Raw genomic sequence first — 14136 nt, 5'->3', positions numbered from 1 at the left:
AAGTTTATGTGGCTTTCTGTAGCGTGACAAATGCAAAATCAGTCAAGTCAACATACTGCGCCAGTTAAGTGTCATAGTAGGCCATATTAAAAGGACTATTCCATTTTGTAAGAAAAACTTAACACATTCATGGTTTTTAAAGCTGCTATATAATATCAAGTAAAAATGGTCTAAAACATCGCTAAATTTCTGTATATATAAAATGTGTTTCTTCTATAAATTCTGCTTCATATGTAAGTGCAATAAATACAGCATATACTGTATACCCTTGGACACTGGGAGCTTCTCTGGATGTGGCAATATATAGCAGCCTGTAATACATATGCGTCTACTATAAATTCTGCCACATGTAACTGCTGTATACATACTCATATACCTCTGGACCATGAAGGCTTTGGCTGGAGGAGGGCAATATGTGGCAGCTGGTGAATATTTTATACCGAATATTATATGAGCTGACTGACACTGATATATACTGCAGAAGTATATTGCAACGCTACAACAGTAGACTATATGGGAGCTCTCAGCTGAGCTCCCTATGTATTAGAAAGCCCATATGCCCAGCAGCGGCCAGGCCTGAGCATCAGAACATGAAGCAACATTGTTATACATTGAAGGTCCTCTGGGTTCTCCAGTCTCCTTTGGTTAGGAACAGGAAGAAACAATTTCTTTCTACATACACTCATTGTCTGTACTTCTGGCCTGTAACTGAGTAACAACAGATAGCAGAAAATGTGGGAACAAGCAGATGAGGGGGTGTCTGTGAGGGTCAACCTATCAATGCAGCTATAGGATGCTGCTAAGACTACTTTAGCATACAGGTTTATGTTGAGGGGATCGCACTGTGACCTCTATAGTATTCATAGTAGTTGAAGCCTAAATAGTTATAGTAAATTACATTGATAGGCAGGAAAAAAATACAGCTGAAAAAATGCTATTGCAGTAGTTGTGTAATATTTGTAATATGTTATAAGAAGTAAATATCCATTAGACATGTAAGAGCACTATGTTAAAATATTACTTAATGTAAGACAATATTTGGATCGTCTTTCAAGGATCTCAGATTAGGGAGAACTGAGATGATCTGTCTCCATACCAACATGGGAGAATGTAGAATCTTATAGTTATTAGAGGTGAGTGAACAGTAAAATGTTCGAGGTTCGATATTCGTTTCGAGTAGCCCATCAATATTCGACTACTCGAATTGAATATCGAACCCTATTATAGTCTATGGGGGGAAAATGCTCGTTTCAGGGGTAGGCAACGTTCGATCAAATTATACTTACCAAGTCCATGAGTGAGGGTCCGGCTGGATCCTCCGAGCAGTCTTCTCCTTGCAGCGTCCCTGCGGCGTCTTCTGGCTCTTCATTCACTCTGCCAGGCATCGGGTCTGGGCAGACCCGACTACAAGCGGATATGCGCAGTCGGCTCTGCCCAGGCCCGATGCCTGGCAGAGTGAATGAAGAGCTGGAAGATGCTGCGGGAAGCTGCACGGAGAAGACTTCTAAAGGTAGGAGAAGAACCAGCATTGATTGGCCGACTGTATAGCATTCGGCCAATCAATGCTGGTTCTATCATGTACTACTGGTCACCAGCCTAGACCACTGGCATCAGTAGTGATGATATAACTTCTAAGGTACCTCTACTTTCAGAGATCTACTTTACTAGATTCATCCACCAAAGAAGAAATGTCTTGTTTCTTTTGGAGATCATCATCTTCTTGTTGAGGGACTCCTGGCTCAGTCCCAGAAGGAAAGGACCTGACTTTGAAGGCCTCTTGAGTAGAACTGGCTCCATCTGACTGAATGCAGGAAGACTTCATCACTTATCTTACAGCCCGAAGATGTTCTTCTGTAAAAATGAGAGATTCTCTACAGGATATTTCTGTTTTCCGCTGAAAGAAAAGTTGTTTGAAGAGCAGAATCTAGTAATACCTCCAGGAAGACATTTCAGTTTTGCAGGACGAAGCTCAACTTATCTGTATTCAAGATCCAGCTCAATCACTATAGCAAGGAGATAGTCCAGTCTCTCTGACTATTTCCTCTGGAGAGTCCACCACTAGTAACAGATCATCCAGATCTGGCATGATTATGATAATCCGAAGCCTGATAAATGCCATAATGCCCATTATGTTATAAAACCAAATAACCTAGCTAACATTTTTTATAAGTCAATGAGAAATATATAAGAATACATGAAAAGAAAATCATATAATAACCATGTAATTTTAGCGTGTGAATTTTTAATACTTCTCTCATAAACCTAAGGCACTTAGTTCTAGTCAAGAATGAACATTAGGGATGTACGGTGGGATGTATTGTGTTAGTGTCAAGTTAAAGTTTAATATTTCTGTACACTGTAATAAAATATTGCCATCAGTTACAGTATCTCCCATAGAGTTCTCCCTATTGCTCTATACAGACACTGAACAAGCAGGTAGGCAGGAAACAAATAAGTCTGGCAGGAGTTGAAGGCCCTAATTTGAAGACAATCAAAGAATATAATTTATGTTTAGTACATAATTGGCAGAAATAAACTTTGCATATACAGTTTATATTATTACATCAAAAAGTTGCTTGAAGTAATAACTAGCCTATATAAGTAATTATATCTATTTTACTTCTAGATAAACACATACATTTCCAACTGTGCAACATATTGCAAGCAAGACTAGCAGTTTACAAAAAAAGCAAACTAGAACACATAGAAGGCTCTGTACACTGTCACCTACAGCTAGGGTCATGGCTGCAGAAGAATAATGGGGATGTACTGCCTGTGCTTATATCCTAGACACAGATGTATTCCATAATCACATCTACATGACATTTCAGATGTTAAAGTTTATTCTGAAGTCTAGCCAAAGCATTTATTATACTCTTGAAAACATGACAGAATTATTGACAATGCAATACTACATCAAAATAAAGCTGAGTTTATATGCTTGAATGTATCTACCATATGAAAAAATAGTTTTATGAAGGCAATTTATGCTAGGATCACACTAGCGCTCGGATTTAATCAAAAACATCTTCTACTCTTCTCTGTAGACATTGTACAAGATTGCACCAAATCATCCCAAAAATCATTTGAACGATCAGAACTGATGTTGGTCGAGGGCCTGGCTTACAATCCTCATTCTAGTTCATTCCAATTGAGTTTGGTGGGGTCAAGAATTTGTGTGGGACAGTGAAGTTCCTCCACACTAATACCACCCAACCCTACCCTGTTCTATGCAGTGTGGCAAAGTCATGATGCAAGATAACAAGGTATTCTCAAAACCTTTCCCACAAAGTTGTAAGCATGAGGTTGTCCTAAATGTCTTTATACGCTGAAGATTTCCATTCACTGAAAGTTAGGGGCTTGGCACAACCACTGAAAAAACAGCCCTACCACAACTCTACAGTTAGTACAGTGCAGACAGGTAATATTCTCCTGGCATTCAAAGACCCGAGGCTGGTCCATCAGACTGTCACATACAGAATTGTAGTTTGCTTCTCAAGATGAAAGTTTCCACTGCTCCATAGCATAGTTCAATGGCTGCATGTTTTAAGATACTCCATCCAACAGTTGGTATTGTGCTTTGTGATGCAGCTGTGTGTCATACCATGAAACTCCTGGTACACGGTGTATATATATATATATATATATATATATATATATATATATTTTTTTTTTTTTTTTTAAGAGATCACAATGTACATTATTCCATATCAGTATGTCTTTGGAATATGGGATGGAAATACATGCAAACATGGGGAGAACATAGAAACTCCTTGCGTATGTTTTTTTTTTTTTTTTTTGCCCTTGGTGGGATTTGAACACCAGGACTCCAGCACTGCAAGGCTGCAGTGCTAACCACTGAGCCACCATGTGGCCCCCTGGTGCACAATATTGTGCTGATATTAATGTCAGAGATCTAGAACTTTGTATATATTGTCAGCAGATGAAAAGTTGCAGCTTTCCATAGTATTTACAAGTTGCTGTGAAATCTAAATGTTTACCTTTTGCAATCGCACAACCAGTGGATTCTTGAATATATAGGAAGTAAGAAACTTTGCAAACTGACTAATTGCAACAAGTTTGTGACTTTTTAAATTACACTTGTGGCAAAAATTGGGCAACTGAGTGGCAGCTACAGTTTGGCATGATGTGGTTGGTACCACCATCCTCCTCATTTTTATCATATTCATTCTAGTTTGCCAGAATAAGGGATTCCTGAAATCTAGCTCAGTTATGAGCTGATGTAGATTTCACTGTGGGTGCATGGACCACTGTAGGTAATTTATGAGGAGGTGTTTGTTGGATGATTGGCAGCAAAATTAGACTGACCTATGATCAGAAACAGTCAGAATGATCCTTCCTAGGAATACTTGTTCCTGATCATTGCCATGATAATTTGGCCTTATAGATTTATAGCCTTACAGCTTTCATGGCCTTATAGATAATTAGTCCTTTAGATTTGTTTTAGCATGGATACGTTACATAGTTACACAGAAGATGAGGTTGGATGAAGACATCAGCCCATCAAGTACAACCTATAACCCTATAATCCCCTACAGTGTTGATCCAGAGGAAGAGAACAACCCCAATGAGACTTATGGCAATTGCCCCATTTCCTTCCTGACTCCAATCAGTATAAAAACCCTGGATCAACGTGTCCTTAAAATCTACAATCCATGACGTGTAATATTATTCTCTTTGAGAAAGACATCCAGTCCCTCTTTGAACTTGTTGACTCTTTCAGATTGAATGGAAGTCTGGGCAGAACACTACATTACATTATATTACATTACATTATTAATTCTTTACACATTTGATTTCAGCAGGATTTTCACTTTTTACATAGAAATATGTTGGGGACTACCGTTTTGTAACATTTATCTAAATCACATAAGCAAGAAAGGAGTTGAATTTGTGTATTTTTTCCAATGTTACTGAGTAAATATGCATTATTTGTAATTCCAATATAGTCTGGTGCTCTAAAATAATACTACAAATATACAATGACTAAGTTTGACATTTAAAACCTAAATCTATTTTTGAAATATTGATATTAATTGTAGTCTTGTATAATATACTTACTCTTGCTTTTTTCTCCAGTTCTAACATAAGCCTTTCATGTTGCTCAGCTATCGCCAGTGTTGCAGAATGGACTTTCTGATAGATCATCTCTCCTTCTCTTGTTTGAAATGTAAATAGCCCTTCACCCGTGTCACACATTCTATGAATGAAAACAAAAAAGTGTAAAAATTCATCAAAATGTAATAAGAATATATATATAAAATAACTGTAGTACCGACAACACTATATAATTATTTTAATTTATACTTCCAGAGAATGTATTTAGTGTAATAATTCTTTATCATAATTTTAATTCATAACATACCAAATTATTAAGACATGTTACATTTGTGATTTGGAGTTATAGATGGTCAACATTAAGTGAATTAAGATGTGTATACACAACAGATTGCAGATAATACTTTATTAATCTTATCTTTAGATGCCAAACCAATTAATAAGATAGAATGGTTATTGTTATAGATAATTATACAAATATTTTAAGGGTCAGGTTTATTACCCCAATTGGGTTCACATTTACAAATTCTCTATCAGCTTGTCTCTTGGAGTGTGAAACCAGAGTAGTCACAGGAAAAGTACCCAAACACAGTAAGAGTAAGTTCATATGGGAAAAAAATGGGTCCCGGAAAAAAGACCTGAGCGGCTCCTATTGATTTCAATGGGAGCCATCTTTTTGGTCAGGATTTTGAGGCGGATACAGCCTCAAAATCCTGACCAAAAATCCCCATGTGAACTCACCCTAAGAACAAACAGACTTCAATTTGCCTTGAAACGAATTCAAGATATCACAACATGTTAAGAGAAGTCTTGATATACCGCAGCATGTTCCCCCAACAAACGTACAAACACACACAGTAATTGGGTACACATCGACACAAATAAGATAGTATATTACTTTGCGATGACTTGTGATGAAGCCAACTTCTGATCTATACATCTAGACTTGCCCAGTCAAGAGGGCAAAAAACGGAGGATACATCTGATCAAACATAGAGACATTGCTAATGAACTCAGGAGGGGCTGATACCAAGTGAGAATGAAGGAGCAAAGGCTGTTTTTTAGAGATGAGCGAACACTGTTCGAAACAGCCGTTCCGAACAGCATGTTAGCATAGAAATGAATGGACGTAGCCGGCACGCGGGGGGTTAAGCGACTGGCCGCAAAGTGTACGTGCCAGCTGCTTCCATTCATTTCTATGGGAGCGTGCTGTTCGGAACGGCTGATCCGAACAGTGTTCGCTCATCTCTACTGTTTTTATCAAATATGTGACTGTTCTTTCTTTCTACACTGATTCGATTATCACTGATTTGCCATGAATTTAGCTTTTTGAGATATGTTTTTTCTTAATTGTTAAGACTACGTGACATTCTGAAAATTTATTTCAGGTCTTCTATTCTAGCCAACTGTCACATGGCATTTTATAACAGTGATTTTGAGTAAATGTCTCAATGGGAAGACATTAAAAAAAAAATCTATGAGATAACGGAGGCAGTAATGTATACCCTAGAGTGGTATAATTTTAGATTTAAAGGGTTTTATTAAATTCATTGTGGCAGATTTATGAAGATTGGCATTACTAATAGAGATGAGCGAGTACTGTTTGGATCAGCCGATCCAAACAGCACGCACGCATTGAAATGAAGGGAAGCACCTGGTACTTCTGCTTTGACGCCGGCCGGCCGCTTAACCCCCCGCGTGCCGGCTACGTCCATTCATTTCAATGCGAGCGTGCTGTTTGGATCGGCTGATCCGAACAGTACTCGCTCATCTCTAATTACTAACATCAGTCTTCATATGTCCCGGAGTTAGCAAAGAGTGCTGTCCACCTGGGGAGAGATGTATATCAACTCGTAGCTGGCGTACATTTACCAAAACATTTACATCACATTTCTAATGTAAATGATGAAAATCTGGCAGGGTCACTGGCCCCAAACCTGCAAACCCTCAACATGCCCTCTTTTTGGAGGAAAAGGATATATTTTTGGAGTAATAATTTCCAGAAAGGGAATATCAATTATTTTAATAATCTATGAATATTAGTATAAATGCTAAAGATATCAGCAATCTGTTTCAACATACGTAAATCTATAAAGCGATTTTAACCAGTTCTGGACTGCTTATAGACTTTTTACGTTTGGGTGGTACACTCTTGACTCTGCAAAGGCGTACCCATATTCCCTTGAAATGTTAAGCAGCTGTACAAAATTGTGCAGCTGCAGAACTGGGGAAGTGGCTGCAATTACAGCCAGAGCTGATAGAGAAATGGTTTATTACCGTCTTTGCCTTCCAATCGCTGCATAGATTTAATGAGCACTTTGTATACAGCTATGGGAGCCGCCATGGTGCAACTCTTCTATGATCTGGCAGTCATGTGATCTACAGAGGATTAGAGACTGTTACAGCTGCTGGACAGTTCTGCAGATATGGACAGGAGGCTGTATTCCCTCCACCAACAAAATACTGTTAAAATGCCCCTAAAAGTCTATTATGACCTTATGGGGACTCAACATTAAAGTAAAATGGTTAAAAAATACAATACACCAATACCACGCCCGCATCAAAGGTTCTAGCCCTAACCCTGATGGCACAATACAAAGTAAAAATTATCGTAACAAAGAGGGAAAAATATTCTTTACATGTTTTTTAATACCACACATAAAACAGACACGTTTTCCCTCCTTTTTACATTTTCTAGATATAAAAAAGAAAAAAACGCAAAAATAAAGCTCTATATGTTACTGATGTAAAAGACACAAAAATTTGTTGAATAACCTAAATGAAAAAAATATTATAGCCCCCAAAACTGCATGTATGAAAAAACACAAAAATGTGTCTGGTCCTCAACCGGGGGAATTGGCCTGGTGCTGAAGTGGTTAAGAGAACAGATCAGTAAAATCAATAAAGCTTGGAGGAGTTTAATAGTTATGCAACATCTCTGCCTGTTTGGGTCTTTGCGCCACCGTCCGCTTACACGCTGTGGCACAGGAGGCGAGTTGAGTTTGATTCTTTGCGTGATGTTTTTTGTTGCACTGTGTGAACATTGCTCTATTGTCTGTCCTCTGTGATTGATCTCCTACCACACCTGTCTCCTGCACCTTGTTTCCATCTGTTCATTAAATGTTTAATTATAGCCTTACCTGTGCGATTGACAACCTGTCTACCAATCAAGCCTAGGGCGGGTCTTTGGCTTCCTATATACAGGCCATCATCCCACACAGACTTCCTGGCTATCGTGACTCTGTCCTGTGACTTTGTCCCTGCTAAGCACCTCTTCTGCTACTATTGTATTGCAGACCTCTGATCTCTGGCTTACTCCTTTGACTATTCTCTTGGATTTTGATTCTGTACTGCATTGCTCGACTGTTACTGGACCCTTGGCTAGTTGACCTCCCTTTGTTGTTGTTTGTCTTGTCTGTGTTCTGTGTTGTCACTTATATAGGAAGGGCCCGTTGAGCAGTTGCTGCCTATTGCTTAGGATAGGAACATCAAGCGGAAAAGGACAGTGGGGGGGGGGGTTAAGTTTAGGGCTCACTGTCTATTGTGCCCCTCCCCCCAGGGTTCACCAGAAGCTACTGGGGAATTGCTCCTATAGCAATTCCCTTACAAGTTAGAAATATTAGATCTGTTTCATGGAATGCTAATCACTGTATGATAATGTTTACTACCTCATTTGCTGTTTTTATTTTCATGGTTTTTTATATGATAGGCCCTAGGCGTAACACCAAGAGCCCATACTGTGTATAGTTAGAGGCTAATTTTCTGTATATTTTACATTATATGTCCTAAAATCCAGAGTTCCGTTCTCTGAATAATACAATTCATATATGGTCTCTCTGGTCTCTTCAGAATATGCACTTTTAGGAAATTCTTCTTAATTTCTTGGTACCTAGGGAATTAAAAAGTTCCTTTGAGATGTCTGTTTCTTGCATGCCTGATTATTATTATGATACAGTTTTCTGAGTTAATTCCTTAGGTGGATAATTGGCTGAATTTAGTTAAGAAAACCACTGAATATGAAAAAGTATGTTTTCTACTAATAAGCAGGGAGAAAAGTTTGGCAATGCTTGCCGTAATGGCTAATTTTATGACTTTTCTACTTCTATTACTACTTTTTAACCTGTTCTTTTCAGAAATGACAATGAAGAAAGTTTAGGGATCCTGTGTGATGTGTTTCTTACCATTTTTTTAAAGTATTAGGCCGGTTGCAGATGACCGTGCTACAACCGGCCTACCGTGAATTAAAAGCACGGGCTGCACATGGGGGACATGGAGATGTTCCAGTGTGTTGCCCGTGCATGGACCATACTTCTGCGGCTCCTTTCCTTCAATGAATAAGAGCCATGGAAGCACAGGCTGCAAAACAGGACTGGAATAGGACCCGTTCTATCTCATGCAATTCCGACTGTCGGCCTGCACATGGGACTATGAAAATCACGGTCATGGGAATGGACTCATAGAAAAAATGGGTCAGCGTGCTCTCCATGAAATACAAGGAGAGCACACTGACCCACAACACACACCCTAGAATATGCCATCATTTTTTATTATCAGTGACGGTCCAAGTTTTGGGATCCCCAATAATCATAAGAATGAAGAAGTCAGAGTTCTGATTTAGTGTCGTGCAGTAATTTTCCCTACACGGTTGAGTTCATGGCCACCCATCTGGGTAAGAACAATGCAGTAGGCCCAGACACTTCAAAGGCTCTGTAAGGACTACAGCTATGAATCAGTGTTGTGGTCCCTTCATTCTAACAATATGCCTTACTTCATGAACTGTGGATATCACTTTAAAAGCTATAGTTTAACCTTACTTGCCCTCCTTTGCATGAAGTACACACACAAAAAAAAAAAAGGCTACAGATTCCCATCAATTTATGACAAAACATCTGAATCACTGGGGCAATGGAAAAAAAGAGGTTCCAACAAAACAAATAACGCCAGGGAAATTCCTACTACTGTTAACCTTACAACTTTAGTGTGATACAAGAATAATGGATTTTTATGTTTTTACCAGTAACACAAGTTTATTTCATGCACATCTCTCAGAATCATTCTACCAGATAAAGTGATATATATGAAATTGTTGTGGTTTTATGAGAGCAGAAATGCTGCGTGTGAATACAGGTTGATATATGTATTTATCATATATGTACTAATAAATATATAACATTACCTTCAGGAACTTTCTATTGCAATAGAAACTATATGATTACTTGCTAAATAAATGTTGGATGTCAGCTGATCTGTCATTCAAGGGGTTGAGATATTTGGTAGTTACTAGAGATGACCGAACACTAAAATGTTCGAGGTTCGAAATTCGATTCGAACAGCCGCTCAATGTTCGTGTGTTCGAACGGGTTTCGAACCCCATTATAGTCTATGGGGAACAGATACTCGTTAGAGATGAGCGAACACTAAAATGTTCGAGGTTCGAAATTCGATTCGAACAGCCGCTCACTGTTCGAGTGTTCGAATGGGTTTCGAACCCCATTATAGTCTATGGGGAACATAAACTCGTTAAGGGGGAAACCCAAATTCGTGTCTGGAGGGTCACCAAGTCCACTATGACACCCCAGGAAATGATACCAACACCCTGGAATGACACTGGGACAGCAGGGGAAGCATGTCTGGGGGCATAAAAGTCACTTTATTTCATGGAAATCCCTGTCAGTTTGCGATTTTCGCAAGCTAACTTTTCCCCATAGAAATGCATTGGCCAGTGCTGATTGGCCAGAGTACGGAACTCGACCAATCAGCGCTGGCTCTGCTGGAGGAGGCGGAGTCTAAGATAGCTCCACACCAGTCTCCATTCAGGTCCGACCTTAGACTCCGCCTCCTCCGGCAGAGCCAGCGCTGATTGGCCGAAGGCTGGCCAATGCATTCCTATGCGAATGCAGACTTAGCAGTGCTGAGTCAGTTTTGCTCAACTACACATCTGATGCACACTCGGCACTGCTACATCAGATGTAGCAATCTGATGTAGCAGAGCCGAGGGTGCACTAGAACCCCTGTGCAAACTCAGTTCACGCTAATAGAATGCATTGGCCAGCGCTGATTGGCCAATGCATTCTATTAGCCCGATGAAGTAGAGCTGAATGTGTGTGCTAAGCACACTCATTCAGCACTGCTTCATCACGCCAATACAATGCATTAGCCAGTGCTGATTGGCCAGAGTACGGAATTCGGCCAATCAGCGCTGGCCAATGCATTCTATTAGCCCGATGAAGTAGAGCTGAATGTGTGTGCTAAGCACACACATTCAGCACTGCTTCATCACGCCAATACAATGCATTAGCCAGTGCTGATTGGCCAGAGTACGGAATTCGGCCAATCAGCGCTGGCTCTGCTGGAGGAGGCGGAGTCTAAGGTCGGACCTGAATGGAGACTGGTGTGGAGCGATCTTAGACTCCGCCTCCTCCAGCAGAGCCAGCGCTGATTGGCCGAATTCCGTACTCTGGCCAATCAGCGCTGGCCAATGCATTCTATTAGCCCGATGAAGTAGAGCTGAATGTGTGTGCTAAGCACACACATTCAGCACTGCTTCATCACGCCAATACAATGCATTAGCCAGTGCTGATTGGCCAGAGTACGGAATTCGGCCAATCAGCGCTGGCCAATGCATTCTATTAGCCCGATGAAGTAGAGCTGAATGTGTGTGCTAAGCACACACATTCAGCACTGCTTCATCACGCCAATACAATGCATTAGCCAGTGCTGATTGGCCAGAGTACGGAATTCGGCCAATCAGCGCTGGCTCTGCTGGAGGAGGCGGAGTCTAAGATCGCTCCACACCAGTCTCCATTCAGGTCCGACCTTAGACTCCGCCTCCTCCAGCAGAGCCAGCGCTGATTGGCCGAATTCCGTACTCTGGCCAATCAGCACTGGCTAATGCATTGTATTGGCGTGATGAAGCAGTGCTGAATGAGTGTGCTTAGCACACACATTCAGCTCTACTTCATCGGGCTAATAGAATGCATTGGCCAGCGCTGATTGGCTGAATTCCGTACTCTGGCCAATCAGCACTGGCTAATGCATTGTATTGGCGTGATGAAGCAGTGCTGAATGAGTGTGCTTAGCACACACATTCAGCTCTACTTCATCGGGCTAATAGAATGCATTGGCCAGCGCTGATTGGCCGAATTCCGTACTCTGGCCAATCAGCACTGGCTAATGCATTGTATTGGCGTGATGAAGCAGTGCTGAATGTGTGTGCTTAGCACACACATTCAGCTCTACTTCATCGGGCTAATAGAATGCATTGGCCAATCAGCGCTGGCCAATGCATTCTATTAGCGTGAACTGAGTTTGCACAGGGGTTCTAGTGCACCCTCGGCTCTGCTACATCAGATTGCTACATCTGATGTAGCAGTGCCGAGTGTGCATCAGATGTGTAGTTGAGCAAAACTGACTCAGCACTGCTAAGTCTGCATTCGCATAGGAATGCATTGGCCAGCCTTCGGCCAATCAGCGCTGGCTCTGCCGGAGGAGGCGGAGTCTAAGGTCAGACCTGAATGGAGACTGGTGTGGAGCGATCTTAGACTCCGCCTCCTCCAGCAGAGCCAGCGCTGATTGGTCGAGTTCCGTACTCTGGCCAATCAGCGCTGGCCAATGCATTCTATTAGCCCGATGAAGTAGAGCTGAATGTGTGTGCTTAGCACACACATTCAGCTCTACTTCATCAGGCTAATAGAATACATTGGCCAATCAGCGCTGGCCAATGCATTCTATTAGCTTGATGAAGCAGAGTGTGCACAAGGGTTCAAGCGCACCCTCGGCTCTGATGTAGCAGAGCTGAGGGTGCACAAGGGTTCAAGTGCACCCTCGGCTCTCCTACATCAGAGCCGAGGGTGCGCTTGAACCCTTGTGCAGCCTCGGCTCTGCTACATCAGAGCCGAGGGTGCGCTTGAACCCTTGTGCACACTCTGCTTCATCAAGCTAATAGAATGCATTGGCCAGCACTGATTGGCCAGAGTACGGAATTCGGCCAATCAGCGCTGGCCAATGCATCCCTATGGGAAAAAGTTTATCTCACAAAAATCACAATTACACACCCGATAGAGCCCCAAAAAGTTATTTTTAATAACATTCCCCCCTAAATAAAGGTTATCCCTAGCTATCCCTGCCTGTACAGCTATCCCTGTCTCATAGTCACAAAGTTCACATTCTCATATGACCCGGATTTGAAATCCACTATTCGTCTAAAATGGAGGTCACCTGATTTCGGCAGCCAATGACTTTTTGCAATTTTTTTCAATGCCCCCGGTGTCGTAGTTCCTGTCCCACCTCCCCTGCGCTGTTATTGGTGCAAAAAAGGCGCCAGGGAAGGTGGGAGGGGAATCGAATTTTGGCGCACTTTACCACGTGGTGTTCGATTCGATTCGAACATGGCGAACACCCTGATATCCGATCGAACATGTGTTCGATAGAACACTGTTCGCTCATCTCTAATACTCGTTAAGGGGGAAACCCAAATCCGTGTCTGGAGGGTCACCAAGTCCACTATGACACCCCAGGAAATGATGCCAACACCTCTGGAATGACACTGGGACAGCAGGGGAAGCATGTCTGGGGGCATCTAACACACCAAAGACCCTCTATTACCCCAACATCACTGCCTAACAACTACACACTTTACACACTCAATACCACCTCTCTGACAGTAGGAAAACACCTTGAAACATGTGTATTTGGCACTTGCAGTGAGGAGAGCTTGTCACCAGCAGTGAATTTGGCCCTTGTAGTAAGTTGAGGTTGGCACCAACATTTGTTTTGAAAATCAGGGTGGATTGAGCCTCTAACCAGCAGAGTTTGGGCAAATTCATGGTGGAGGGAGCCTCTAAACACCCCAGTTTGGGCAAATTCATGGTGGAGGGAGCCTCTAAAAACCCCAGTTTGGACCAATTCATGGTGGAGGGAGCCTCTAACCAGCCCAGTGTGGGCAAATTCATGGTGGAGGGAGCCTCTAAAAAACCCAGTTTGGACCAATTCATGGTGGAGGGAGCCTCTAAACAGCCCAGTTTGGGCAAATTCATGGTGGAGGGAGCCTCTAACCAG

At 41.6% G+C, this 14136-nt stretch overlaps 1 protein-coding gene across 2 annotated transcripts in view; it reads right to left on the bottom strand.

The window, feature by feature from the left end:
* Window positions 1–14136, bottom strand: part of DOK6 (docking protein 6) — a 366775-nt gene that overhangs the window by 110980 nt on the left and 241659 nt on the right. For both annotated transcript variants that reach the window (XM_075270784.1, XM_075270785.1), the window contains exon 6: window positions 5083–5221. In XM_075270784.1, the coding sequence (XP_075126885.1) occupies window positions 5083–5221 (139 nt within the window). The remainder of the gene's footprint in view (window positions 1–5082; window positions 5222–14136) is intronic.

This window comes from Leptodactylus fuscus, chromosome 4, assembly GCF_031893055.1.
Source record: "Leptodactylus fuscus isolate aLepFus1 chromosome 4, aLepFus1.hap2, whole genome shotgun sequence".
Lineage (NCBI taxonomy): Eukaryota > Metazoa > Chordata > Amphibia > Anura > Leptodactylidae > Leptodactylus > Leptodactylus fuscus.
Note: the sequence above shows the minus strand (reverse complement) of the source record. Positions and strands in the feature narration are given on the sequence as shown.